The following is a 14,631-nucleotide window of genomic DNA, read 5'->3' on the forward strand; positions in this document are numbered from 1 at the left end:
GCATATAATTTTTTTTTTTATAAAAAAGGGTGTTATTTAAACAAAAAAAAACATTGATTACTATAATATTATTAGAAACAAATTAAAAAAAAAATTGAAGAAAAATAAACATTATCCTGTTACAAATAAAATCAACAAGATATCAGAAATAAATGAAATTAAATACAATAAATTTTTTTAAATTAAAATAGGTAATGATAATAACCAAAAAAATTGTGGGTTTTATAAAGTACAGATGAAAGAAAAAGGGAAAAATTACTAACAAAAAAAAAGATAGAAAATTAATAGGTGATAAATGCTTTGGTTACAATTGATATACAGTTAAATACAAATTTGAAATGAAATACTGGCTGAAAAATCCCCAGCAGTAGTTTCATATAAAAAACTATGTAATTATTCCTGGTTTGTCGAGATTCATTATTTAGTGTGACAACATTATTAAGCGTATCCCAATCACACTTCTAGAACATTCCTTGAAACATATTCATTAAGAGACGCATTTTAATATTTTGTTCATAGTCTTTAAGTTTTTGATCATTTTTCGACATTTCATACAAATAAAGTTCCTTTCTCCATTCTGATTCAATCCTGCTGTTTTTGTGTTGCAGGCTGTTGAAATGTTCCAGCATATTGCCCCAGGAAGATACAACGATGTTGCAAAATCCGCAATGAAATAAGTCGTTCTGAACCTGAAAATTTATTATAAATAATGTTATCCAATAATAACACAACAGACTACTTAGTATATCGATACACAGCCGGATAACATATCTTTAGTGGTTCTGTGATCACTTTTAAATAATTATCAAAAAAAAAATCAATTAAACATCATCAATGCGAAATAATTTTTTCATTTGTACTTATTAGTTATTTTACAAATAAAACCACGACGCACATTTTCATAAATATTATTTAAATTTTTTATGTCAATGTCACAGTCCACTGTCTTGTCAATGTCATAATATATTGTCCCTTATCATGAAAAATAACTGAACCGTACCAAATGTAACAATTAATACGAACCTGTCTAACAAATTCACTTTCATCATTAGTTATTACGGGGATGATATTAATCTTTTTTATGTGTTCCTCCGTAGAAAAATGACTAAATTTGGTTAATACTTTACAGGCTTGACATTCTAGATCAGCGCCACTTGATGTTCTAAATGTAAAACTCTCAAATGATATACAATACTTGTTGTTTATAATAACATCGTTGAAAATCATATACTTCACACAAGCTGTGCTCTCAATGAACTTGTAGCTTGGTTGTCTTTGCAATTTGATTTTAACAAGCTTCTTTTTTTCCGTGGCTTCATCTGTATTTTTTTTGTCTGGAATATTATCTCTCGGTGATTGAAGTTCATGACCATGAGTTTTTGTTTGAACATTTACCCTTTCTGCTTCTTTTAGTGTTCCCTTAACAACTTCACTTGTTTCTTTTTTCTTTTCTTTAACATCTTTACTTGTATTTCTTATCTTTTCTTTAACATCTTCACTTATATCTTTTTTCTTTTCTTTAACATCTTCACTTGTATCTTTTATCTTTTCTTTAACATCTTCTCGTGTATCTTTTGCCTTTTCTTTAACATCTTCACTTGTATCTTTTATCTTTCCTTTAACATCTTCACTTACAGCTGTTTCCTTTTCTTTAACATCTTCTCGGGTATCTTTTTTCTTTACGTTAATATTTTCACTTGTATCTTTTATCTTTTCTTTAACATCTTCACTTTTATCTTTCTCATCAGATGGTTCATCCTTTGACTTACATTCAATTTTTTTTTTAATATTGTGTTTGGGAATGTGTTCTTTTATTTCGTCAACAGAATATGATAAAATATCTCCACATTTCATACAAATAACGGTTTTGCTCTCCAAATTTATGTAAATTCGATTCTCTTCAAATTCTTTGATGAAGTTGAATAGATCTTTATCCGTTCCACCAGCCTCTATCAGTTCCGCGATGCGTGCCCTATGCTGTTTAAGGTTTTTTTTATGCATTCTACTATTTCTATGTCTGTGTATATCGTCCAGTTTCACACCTAAACTGCATAGGATACATAAAAGATAGCCCTGCTTGTTTTTAAATAGATAATTATTTCTTTCGTCTAATTTATCTGACGCGATCTCATTGGAGGCGATGTCTTTTTGATTTTTGTCATCCTTGTTTATGTCATTATCTTTTAAATCATCTGTTACATAACTGTTTTGTTCATCATTATTAGATTTGTTTGAAAGAAGACACTTTTCATACTGTTTTTTATGATCATCTCTATTGAAATGGTTCGTTCTGTCGCTTAGACCAAGCACCATGTTACATGTCAGGCATTGAAACAGCTGTTCATCTATCTGTTAAAAAATATAGTTATCATATAAAAAAGTATTATGTTCACTGTTATTGATATTTAAAAAAAAAAAAAATGTGTAAAAGATAGGACTCGATAATGACCGATGTAATGTTTTAAAATGATTGCCAGGGATAAAACAAGCAAAAGTTTTTTAAGTACATTCCACTAGCGATCGATATTCAGAAAATTCTCAACTGATTTTTATTTCTAAACGTTAAAAAAAATTACCTTTCTATATATATTTTTATTCTTATCAACTTCTAGAGTGCTCTGAATCAAGTTTATGATATGTTTGGCTTGGTTTTTGTGTATGTCTTCATTTTCATATTCTGTGTTGCAAACAGCGCAGGATTCAGCATTAAGGCCGTTCCAGGACCTCTCGTTTATAACAATTTCACCGAAGGCGACTACATCTGCACCACTCCTCTCGATGACCAACGATGTCTTATTATTCATATGCTTTGAGTCTGTCACGTGAAGTCTAACTCTGGCCAGAACTGTTAGTAACTCGTTGCAAAACTCGCAAAAATATCCGACTCTCGTCTGAAAGGAAATATGCACTAAATGAAAATTTTATTTCAACCATCCAAGAAGTTCCTAAAATTATTGAATGTCAAAACATAAATATATTATTATTAATATACTTCTAACACAATGATATAATACAATAATATTCTTTTATAGGTCTTTTCCTTACATTAGGTAATTGCAAATATAGAAGCTTTCACAAAAATACATAACAAAGAGTGTAACTTCATCAAAACTGATTTACAAATATAAGGTTTTCAAAAAAAAAAAATATATATATATATATATACATATATATTGAACTGAATTTTAGTAAACTTTATTCCAAATCCTATACTATTTCCAAAAAGATTCTTAATTATATTACATAGAAATGAAATTTATAAATTTCATTTGATATATCAACTTCGGTGCCCTTAAATGTAGATAAAATATGAAAGGATATTTATAGATATACATTTTTTTCCTATCATAATAAAATATTTCTAGACTACCCTGAAAAATATTTCATAATCATCTATATATAAAAAAAAAAATATTAAATTGGAGTGTCCGTTTGTAATATTGAAATAATCGTTTATTTATTACATACACATGAATATAATATATACGGTACATATAGCAAAATAACACAACTTATCTGTCTGTTTGTTCCGGCTAACCTCTGAATCGCCTGGACCAATTTTGACTTGACTTTTATTGGCAGGTAGCTGATGTAGTGAGGAGTGACTTAAGCTACTTTTTATCCTGATCACGAAATAAAACGTTATAGCGCAAGAGGCGGGCCGCAAGCGGCACTAAGTTTTTTCTTTGTTTTTTTATTTTTTTTCACGCAGAGTCGCAAGTAACGAACAGCTACTAATTTGAATTTATTTTAATCGATTGATCTCTTTTAATTTAATGATATCTAAGATTTTGTGGAGTAGTTAATTAAACAAAACAACATTTTTCGGATTTAAATCCATGGCAGTGAACGAGCTAAATAGTTTTATTCTTCCTTTAAGTATTTCTTTTTGCTCAGAAGGTCTAAAAAAAAGTCTACGATAGTATGTCAATCGTTTCAGGTTGACTAAGTAAGAACTTTTTTATGCCAACCTTTTTTCTAAAATAACACATTATTTGAAAACGATGTTCTCTAGACATGATAGTATCTTTATCCAAATATATTAATTGTTCATGACAACTATTTAAATAATAATAAAATCGTCCTTAACATTATTTCATTACTACGAATATATCAGGGGGTTTAAATCCACTCATCATTTGTCATATTTGACATGCCAGGCTGGCGGGCGATCGTATGAGATAAAGAGAGACTTCAATGAGTTTTGCAACACCTAATACTCTTATTAAAATAGTCCCAATACATCGTACGAAACTTCCAAGATGGATGTGTTGTCTTAATTATATGTTTTGATTCTGAATGAAGAAAACGTAACTGAAATATAGTGTACACAGAAATTTTAAAATAACTATAATTTTGGTAACAACCTACAGCCCACATAATATTAGATTATAAGATATCATACCTACCAAAGTTCCATATTTACTAATAAAAGACTCATTAAGGTACAAAAAGAGGAATTAACATAGGTATTATGTAAAAATATTTCGACACTAACGAAAACAGAAAAACGTAAGTAATCATTATCCCAAATGGAATATAGAAAAGCAGTTTTCATAACTTGAAGAAAATAAATAAATATGTTAATAAATAAAATGAATTAAATACATTACTTAATTTTTAATTATAAATGAAATTGAAATAAAACTTGCTGAAGATTTTTTCTAATAACTTTAGGATTGTATAAATGAAAAGTATTATTTAATATTAGTATAGTACTACATAATAATAAAATTTATATGAATTTAATATTATCGCAGAAGTCACAACGTCGCGCCGTCACCATGGAAAAATCCAAATTATAATTCACTTAAAATAATGTACCCTTTGACTCATTAACATGCGCTTTGTCCCAAAAACAATAATCTGACCGTTCAAAACTATACTTATAAGGCATATTAAATGATTTTCACATTTTATAATACATGTAAGTTGCATAAAAAAATTAATTATACAGCAACATTCTTAAAAAAAGAATTGACCAGCAACCATTGACCTTGAACATGTTGCATTAAACTTAAATAGACTAAACAGAATGATACAATATAAATACAAATCATTATCTCTTTTTTATATTAAAAGTTGTCCTCGAAACTTTTAAACATTTTTTACCTTATCATTACAATATGGTTGCCTCACAAAGTAAAAAGAATTATGATTTTGGTATAAACAAAAAAAAAAAATTTCACATCGCTGTGTTAATCATCTTTAGTTAGTTTTTGGTTAAGATTCATATTCAGTTTGCTAATAACACAAGTTGGCAGTGTGCTTACTGAAGTTCATGTCAAATCTCTTCATCTACTTCAAATACCAAAAAAACTTTAAGCCGTCAAAAATATTGAACATGTTATAGTGATTTATTAAACACACATGAACTAGTCACAGTGTAACATCAATTTCTTTATCATTATTTAGAGAAGAAACCATTTTAAATTTATGTTTAATATGAATAGGAAATAATACAAAGCATGATGGTAAAATGCTGAGATTAGCAAAGCCAAGTGGAGTGGAGTAAGTTGTTACATGACCAACTAACAAAGTTAACGGAAACCAAGATTGATTTATTGAATTAACATCATGTAGTCTGGACTCCTCTGTAAGACTATTAATAGTCGACAAAAAGAATCTGTTGCTTTGCCAGCACTTTAAATGTAATTTAAAATTTCAATTGTATATAAAACAAACCTTCCTGATGCATTCATCTTCAAACTCCTTCGCGTACTGTGTGCTTTCAAAATTTTTCTTGTGTGTGGGTTTAGATATATGTTTAATATAGTCTTCCTCCGTCTTGAGGTATGTTTCACACACAACACAGAAGTAGTCAATAGTTCCTTTAAGTACAGCATTCTTACTATAGTTTGGAGCCATCTCTAGAAGGATATATTATAAGAGTTATTATACTTAATATGTATTTTATTAAATTTTTAAGAATTTATACAAGAAAGTTGTGTCAGTTACACTATTTAGAAATCTAGAACGGCTGAAGGGATATAGTTGAAATTTAGTGAGGAGATAGCTAAGAAGCAGAGGCGGACAGGGGATATTTAATTCCGTTCGATCGAAAAAGAAAAAAAAATCTTAATAAATTCTAATATCTGATTATTTAGTTACAACGTTGATAAACTTTGATAATTTTGCTCTACCCACCTGTCTAAACTGGATAATTAAGCAGAATAAAATACTTGGGCAAGTTACTACTAAAATATTAATAGACAGGAAACTTAACTTCGAAGAAGTGTCACAACAATAGCTATAATATTGTAACTTATACGGTATAGTGTATACCCAACACAGCACCAAGTACAAGCAGAGTGCAGACTAATGATTTTCCAACATCATGGAACGATGGAATGACTCATTTGTTATAGGGTAATCCCCGTATAGTTTATGTACAGTGACATAAAATACGTATGTTAAAATATTAAAAAAAAATTGTTGTGTAAAAATTTTCATTAATGTAATTTACATTTTTATATTATATATGTAATTTATATGTTAAATATAAAATTAAATGATTTTTTTTTAATTTACAAATTCCAAAATATCGCTTTTCAATAAATAAACAATAAAGTTTCTCATTTAATTTAAAATTTTCACAGACTCTTTTATTACATACATTTTCGGTCAATATATAACAAAAATAAAATTTTATATGCAGATATATGTAAATAAAGTAGGTATATTGATAATGAATGAATGTTGCCTAAGCTAAAAAATTTTAACTAAAAAATTGGTAATATTTAAGAAGTAATGCTGTCAATATACAGTCTATGATAATTTGTAAGGAAAAGGCTTAAAAGGACTAATATCCAAAGCCGTAAAAATAATTACAAAAAAAAAAATGGTGTCATTTCGGCATATCAATTATCCTGAAAATCGGAAACATTTTATTTTGTTTTTATTTATGTCTTTCTTTTATCGCAATATTCTATAGTTCTATACGATAAAACTTTTCTCTTATTTCGGAGAGATATCAGTCTTATTCTATTTTGTAAATATTATTTAAATTTTTTTAAATTATTCTAAAACTAGGAAATGAGCCCCGCTTCGACGGGTTCTTTACAAAAAATATAAAGTAGCTTATTTAATTTTGAAATTGATTAAACATATATTGTGATAACTTTCAAATGGTTAGCCCGATTTAAATTTACAGATACTGATGTAGGCTTGAAAACGAAGTAATTTATTTTGATAAGACTGAACACCGTATTTATGTAAATAGCTTTCCAATAAACGCTTTAGGAATGCCAACTTTTAAAAGTTGTAAAATGGATATAGTATACTATTCTTGAGGTATAGACGTGCCACAGCGGACAAAGAATTTAGGCAGCGTTTTCGCTAAAAGCTCTGACGGCTCACATTTTCCCGACATCTTCAACAAATATCGTTAATGTACACACAAGTGAATATAAAAACTTATCAAATTATATACTAAAACCTTCCTCGAGAATCACGCTATCGAGTGGTGATAACTATTTGATAATTGGTGCAGTAGTTTTTACGTTTATCACAAACAGACAGACAGACAGATGCGGCGAGGGACTTTGTTTTATAATATGTGTACAAAAGGATTATTTGGTATAATATATGTTTACACTTAAAATTTGGACTTACAAATATAACTTAAATTAAATATATTTATGGAAAATAAAAAACTGTGAGATAGTAAAAATTATTTATTTATATTTCTTAGCTGACAAGCGTATAAGTAGATAGACACAACATAAAAGACGTAAAATCATAGGACTTTCCTTTAAACATACACACTTGTCACTTGTTATAAAACAGCAGTTTATTAGACATTAAACTAGACCTAACTTAGCATTTACTTTCCTGCAGCGGTAGCTAGAGGATTCCTGAGGACTAAGATAACTGAATCGCCTCGGAGGAACATCTTTGATATGAACTTGTCTTTGTTCACAGCTTTACCCTGCAAATAAACATTGTTATACTTTATGTAAATGTAAATCAAATTTTTTAACACTCTGTAACTTTGAAAATTACTAAAATAATCACATCGAATCAAAATGTAATAAAAATGAACCATTTAACCTATATTTTGTTTGTTAATCAATTTCTATTTTTTTTTTATGTTTTTGTAAGATCTTTTTCTAAAGCTTACCTTTTTGCCTTTCCCCGTCCTTGGAACTTCGGTCCACATTTCTTTAACATTTTCTAACACCATGTTGCAATGCCGGTCAAAGGCTTTTACACGACCCAATAACTTTTTATTGTTACGACAATTTATTAACACTTGTGTATTATTTTTGACGGACTGTGTGAGTACCGAAAGCGGACCTGTGCTGAATTCTTCCTCTTCTATCTTAGCTAGCTCTTCTAGAGTCATTTCTGAGCGTGGCTTCGATGTAGTCGCCCTAGTAAACGATAATATTTAATTAAATACTTAATTTAATGATATTGTTCTGTTAAGAAAAGTACCATACTTACATTATTATTAAGATTTATATCTGATTGGTAAAAACAATTCAATACAAGTATTTAATTCCTTTACAGCATTAATCGCGCGTTTTCAATGCTTATTTCTTTAAGTTTGACGTTTTAGGCCATAGATAAAAAATGATTACTGTCAATTGACAACCATTTTAACAGACTATACACAATTATGAAAGGAGTTATGTGGGTTCTTGTTTCTTGTGTCTGTCTCTTATAGGACAACAATACCAAAACTTATATCGTTATATAAAATCTAGTTTAATTCATTTTGAGATGTAGTCGTCACACATTTTGAATTAAATTACTAAAAGACCCTACAAATTTTTCACAGCTCCTCTTGGTCGTGTCCCAAACTAGTTTGTGCCAATGGCCCAATGAATAGTTTTTCAGAATATACGGCGGAGTTTAAAGTAAAGTACTGACGTTATGATGAATATGCTTCACCTAATGTTCGACAGCAGAAGTAATAAGACTGTATTCATTCAGACATTACAGCATTTGTTGTTTTTGGACGCCATCAGTTGTCCAGTATGGGGCCTGGGGCTATATTTACTACTCCATCCGGATCATAGACTCGCTTACTTGATAATGTGGGCTAGGTGGTTTGTATCCTCTCTAAAGGCCGAAGTACTACGACGCCTAAGTTTAAAGCGGTTTATTTGACGTATGTATATTTTCTACAACACTAGACAAACCCAACTTGAAGTGCCGAAACACGCTCTAAATGCCGTAAAGTCTTCTAAGTAATCATAAGAAATTTCTATTATTTAGCTTAAACGGTATCCCCCAGTTGTAAACCAGCTGTTGTGAATAGTCAAAGGAAAAAAGTATCGTTGGGGCTTCCTATTTACGCTTCCCAATATCATTATTACTCACGCTAAGAAGATTTAAAGAGTGAGTTTTCGTATATTACTATTAAAAAAATTATGTTTCTCAGGTCAAAAATGATCTAAACTAGATGGTGACAGAGAAATAGACAAGTTTTTAGAAAAATATTGATCTTCAACTATTCCTTCCGACTTTTTGACTAAAATAGCCCTTCCTTTAGGCTCTAGACATAGAATTTAAAAACAGATGATGTTACAATATATTTTCTCTGTTTGACATTATATCGTGTAACTGATTAAATAAATAAAAGTATCAAACTTCTTCTTTGTTTTCACAGTTCCTGAAAAATACCCGAAACTTGGTACCTCTATGTTTGTACATTACCATAAAATTAAATTTCGGAACAAAACTAGATTTATCTTAATATTTAATATAAGACATATAGGTTAAGATATAAATGCAATCATTTAGCCCAAAACCCACCCTCGATATAAATTGTATATTTCGGATTAACTGATTCTCTTACAGCAATAAACAACGTAGTAATAGAAACAATGAACGAAATCAGCAAATCTCATTTATTTTACATAAAATAATAAACTCCACTTTACTCGATAAGCTTTAGTTAACTAAATAAATTAAAAGTATTCTTATTACATCAGTGCATATAATTTTGTCTATAATCTCGACGAAATCATTAAAAAAATATCTTATTCGTGTCTTTCCTTTACTTCATTCAAAAACTACCTCAAAATTCTTTGGTCGAATTTACAGATTTTTCGATGTACTTTATAAAATCCACATTATCACAAAATTGGACAATTACTTCTTAGCCGGAAATGATCATTCATAATTTACACGGTAACCAGATTTAATGGACTACAAATAACCATCATACTCACCTTCTGTCATTTTTAAATCTAAAAATAGTTGTATCTATTAACAAGTAGCATAAATATCACTAATAGTGCCAATAAAAAAATCTATGTTATATTATCTGTGATCACAAAATATTTAAAAAGGCGGTTAACATTCTACATTTCTGTAGACATACAAAATATGTATGGACAGCTAGGAAAAATTACCTGAGAATTTTAAAATACAACAGTTAATTATAATATACGTGTGTATGTAAAAATGGCTAAATAGTAAAATGCATTTGACGCGTTAGTGACTTTACACATCAGCTTCTTAATGTGACGTTCATAGTTTACGCGTCAAAGTTGAGGTTGTAGTATTTAAAGTGCTAGTGTGTAAAGTAACCAAGTTTGATAAACTCTAAATTAAACGACTCTCATATACAACAAGTATTGCTGCGAAGCACCACGATTCTTACCGGCTGGCAGTGGTATTGGACGTATAGCATATATGTATTATTGCGTAAAATGAAGCATAACAAGACGTTTCAATGTTTTATACCAATTCATTCTAAAGATATTTCGATATTTTTAGTATCTTCTTAATTATAAATCAAAATTGTACTTATTTTTATTAATTTGCCATATGAAAAAAGCAATAGAAATTGTTTACATCAATTGATTACTATATATAATAAATGACTGAAAAAAAGGTTTGAATTTAGAATTGTGTTTTTTTTTTTCTACAAACGTCATGCAATGCTTCTATTTCTTCTCGATATAATGTAAGCTACAGACAAACATACTCATTTAGCACCAATAACGGAATCCTGAATCATTACAATATCATGAAAAATTATACATTTAACTTACAACACTCGTTTATATCTATACAAATGCTTAAACATTTTTATAAAAATACCAATCAATTTATTCTATTTACCATTAAGACACTTCATTGAATTAAAACTAATGAAAATAATCAATAATATTTACATGAGCCTACAAATAAACCTTACTTTTATATACTCACAAGTAATTATATACATTTATATTTAACCTACATAGTAAATGTCATTCCATATAAAAATACAAACACACAATCTGATAGATACCAAAAAAAAAAAAAATCTCTTCATTATGTACTCTGAAAAATGTATCACATAGCCGAAAAGAAAATAAATCAAAGTTATCGTATTGTCACATGCGAATTGAAATTTTGTTATCGCTTAAATATAATTAATTATTGATGATCATCTAAAATTAACTGGACTAGATATATTTTTTAATCTGTTAGATTTGTTGACGACATAGCACGCTTTGTTACTTCAACTTATTTACCAGAGATTCATTGTACAAAATCACAAAACAGCCTTATCATGTTTCTATTTGTCTGTTGTTTTACTAAATTTTACCTGTTTCGGTGTAAGCTGCCGTCTTTCTGTGATTTATTCATAGTTTTACGAGTAAGTCTTTCTCTACCTAACTAACCTATGTGTATGTATTAATTTTTTTGTTACAAAAGCACAATTTCTACTACCAAAACAAAGATTTTGCATTAGATATCACTTAACCGGTACAGGAGATGATGCTTAAGGAGATCTGTCTTCATTAAATATATTTGTGTAATTATTTTTTGACACTTATTTCTTTTCCTAATGACTTCCTGTTTTCAAATTTCTGCTGCAAACTTGCAACGTTTGACGGTTTCGCTGATAATTTGGTAGCGTTTGTTTTCACAGCTTCAGTCTTCTGTATGTTGTTAGGCTTTGGGACAATTTTTGGTCGATTTTTGTTCAAACTGTCAGCTATCGCCTTAACGTTGGAGTCTGTCTTAGAAGTAGTTCTGTTGAGGGGAGGATTTTTATCTGTTTTGTTCATACTTAAGGCAGAATTAGTTTTTGGGACCGGTGTTGGTTTGACGTTAGGTTTCTTCTCCGACGGAACCGGTTTGAGTGGGGGTCGGTTATCGGTCGTTTTGGTCGTATTCGGTTTAGTCGCTAATTTAGGTGGTTCTGTTTTATTATTGTTTATAACATCCGGAGCTTTAGCATTCTGTGTTTCGGGAACAGCACAGCTCGATACCAGGTCGGGACTGTTCGGAATCGTTTTGAGATTACTCCTCGTTGTCGTCTTCGGTGATTGCGGTATAGTTTTGAAAGTTCTTAGCCCCGGCGGGGTGACTTGTCTGGTAAACGTAGGTATTTTCGAATTAGTTTTTAATGTGGGGGACGGAGGCTTTTCAATTTCTAGTTCATCGCTGTCTTTTTGCATGTAAGTCGGTACGTTCACGGCGGACGGGTGAAGGTAGCCGCTGCTAGTCGTGGAGGCCGCACTAGATTTTGTCTCAGAGTTGCTGTAAACGCTCTCCGGGCTTTTATAGTCTGTGTTCATGTACGTGCTATCTCTGTTACTATCCGTACTTTTGTTCTTATCTTTCATTCTCGCCAAAGAATTTGTGCAGTAAATGGAGTCGAAATTGCGGTTTTGTATTTCATTGACAATTTCTCCGAGTAGACCTAAACTTTCAGAGCTTCCCGAATTGGAAGTAATAGGTTTTGGTACATTGTATTCTTCGAACGGCGCCTGTGTAGATTTAGGAGGACGTCCCGGCATCGGTTTGAAATGCTTTTCGGGACTTTCTTCTATGATAGCGTAAATATTGTCCCCAGATTCTTCATCGATGTGCGCCAATGGGACCTGTTTTTCCTCTATGCAATCAACATAATCAGTCGATTTTATGTCATTTTGCACTTTCGGATTTTGGTAAATGGATTGTTCTTCGTTTTTCGGTTGTGATGGTAACGGGGGAGGGGGCGCTGTTGGTCTTCCCACACACGATAAGGGCCGCGGTACACCTGGCGCTTGTCTCATCGATGCAAAGCTTTGTAGGACTGGCTTTTGGCTGGCAGGTGCTCGCATACTCTGCGCTCTGTTTACGAAGGCCTTCGAATCGTCGGCTTCTTCTGAATCCGAAACGACTGGGACAGTAGTAACAGGTAATTCTATTTCCTTTTGCAAAATAGGACCAGATATTTGCAAATTGCGCAGTGCGACTTTATCACCGGTTTTGACTTTTAATTGGTTGTTACCATTTTTGGGTAGCGAATGGCTTCTCTCCACAGGGTTCCTATCTTTTTCTTTTGGTTTATCTTGTTTCAGGAACGACGCAATCCTATTGAGAGATATGCCTTCTTTAACTTTCTTCGGTTCTTCCGGCAGTGGTTTCTGTGGTACATTTCCCGCTGAGTGCATGCTTAACGGCCTCTTCGGTAAGTCCGGAGAGAAGTTAGGAACGGTAGGAGCGGCGCGGACAGGACCCAAGGTTTTGGAACCCTGGAGAGGAGAGATGAGTTCTTTCGCTGTACACGTCGATGCTTCCAGAATGGGACTAGATATTGTCGGTCTCGGAGCTGTGTTCACGGGTATTTCTTCAGCCTTTTCCGTTCCCATGAAAGCTTTAATGCGATTCTGAACGGAGCTGTTCGTTCTTTTGATAGATGGGCTTGTTTTCGGGCTTAGTTTAGCCGTGTTCGGAACCACAGGCAGCGGTGGTGCTGATCTCAGTATTGGCTTCGATCCCTGTGCTATATTCTGACTGTTGCTACCGCTTCGATGCACGGGTGTGATTTTGGCGCTTTTCTGTACATTATCTTTTTTATCTTTGACATCAGTTTCGTTTTGTGAGTTCTTATCCATCGGGGTGAGTGAGAATCCTTTGAAGTTTCCGAAGAAATTTACCGAGGGGTTTATGTTGCCTGAAGGGCTATGATCGGAATCACTTCTGAGGAGGCTGGAGCTCATGTCGTCAGAGTTCGACAGAGTATGAACGTTGACGGGCTGGGCGTTGTTTTGTGAATTATTTTGGAAATTTGCAGCAAATTTCGTCGCACTTCGCGACAGGCGACGCTGCAAGCTGTTCTTCTTTGGCGATTGTACACTGAAATATGAAAAAGGAGTCTGAGATATCACATAAAAAGGTTTATTTACTACTTAAAGTTAACTTAAATATGTATGGATATATATATAATTTTTTTATCATATCAATGCATGCTTTTAAAAAAAAATCACGGGTTAGACGAGCGCAGGAAATATTAGCAGCGGAAATATTAACATGCAAAGCATATGAAACCAAAGAACTCACCAGAAACGCGTACCACCCCCAAATACTACAAGCTTTACAAGACTGGCGATTATTATTTTTTAAAAAGAAAAATGTGTAAATATTATTTTTTATTATGAAAATAGAATAGTTAAAAGCTAGAACACAGAAGTGACTGAGATTGCTTAGAATAAGAAAACAGAAAAAAATATATATATTGGCGTTTCGTTCATCACATGTAAAATTTTATTTATTGAAATTACTGAACTATTAAACAAAACGCCAATAATTTTTGGAAACCAAATAATACTACACTAGTGGACTACAGTACACATTCACACGTGCTGAAGAGGTTAAATGTGTATCCTTAGGGAACTAAAAAACAAGAAA

At 31.4% G+C, this 14,631-nt stretch overlaps 3 protein-coding genes across 3 annotated transcripts in view; all 3 read right to left on the reverse strand.

Moving 5' to 3' along the window:
* Positions 1 to 196: 196 nt before the first annotated feature.
* On the reverse strand, positions 197 to 6,333 carry LOC116774706 (uncharacterized). Its single transcript, XM_032667435.2, has 5 exons — positions 6,148 to 6,333; positions 5,686 to 5,870; positions 2,577 to 2,891; positions 1,024 to 2,349; positions 197 to 689 (listed from the first exon to the last, which is right to left on the reverse strand). The coding sequence occupies exons 2-5, from the start codon at positions 5,866 to 5,868 to the stop codon at positions 462 to 464; spliced, it is 2,052 nt and encodes a 683-aa protein (XP_032523326.2). The 5' UTR covers positions 5,869 to 5,870; positions 6,148 to 6,333; the 3' UTR covers positions 197 to 461.
* Positions 6,334 to 7,661: 1,328 nt separating this feature from the next.
* LOC116774696 (probable small nuclear ribonucleoprotein Sm D2) lies at positions 7,662 to 8,605 on the reverse strand. Its single transcript, XM_032667421.2, has 3 exons — positions 8,449 to 8,605; positions 8,123 to 8,375; positions 7,662 to 7,930 (listed from the first exon to the last, which is right to left on the reverse strand). Coding segments are annotated over exons 1-3 (360 nt in total). The 5' UTR covers positions 8,451 to 8,605; the 3' UTR covers positions 7,662 to 7,825.
* Positions 8,606 to 9,843: 1,238 nt separating this feature from the next.
* LOC116774882 (disintegrin and metalloproteinase domain-containing protein 19) overlaps positions 9,844 to 14,631 on the reverse strand; it is a 50,918-nt gene continuing 46,130 nt past the window's right edge. Inside the window, exon 17 of the mRNA XM_032667662.2 lies at positions 9,844 to 14,079. Coding sequence (XP_032523553.2) covers positions 11,769 to 14,079 — 2,311 coding nt within the window. The 3' untranslated portion in view covers positions 9,844 to 11,768. The remainder of the gene's footprint in view (positions 14,080 to 14,631) is intronic.

The sequence above is a fragment of the Danaus plexippus genome, chromosome 23 (assembly GCF_018135715.1).
Source record: "Danaus plexippus chromosome 23, MEX_DaPlex, whole genome shotgun sequence".
In the NCBI taxonomy this organism is placed as follows: domain Eukaryota; kingdom Metazoa; phylum Arthropoda; class Insecta; order Lepidoptera; family Nymphalidae; genus Danaus; species Danaus plexippus.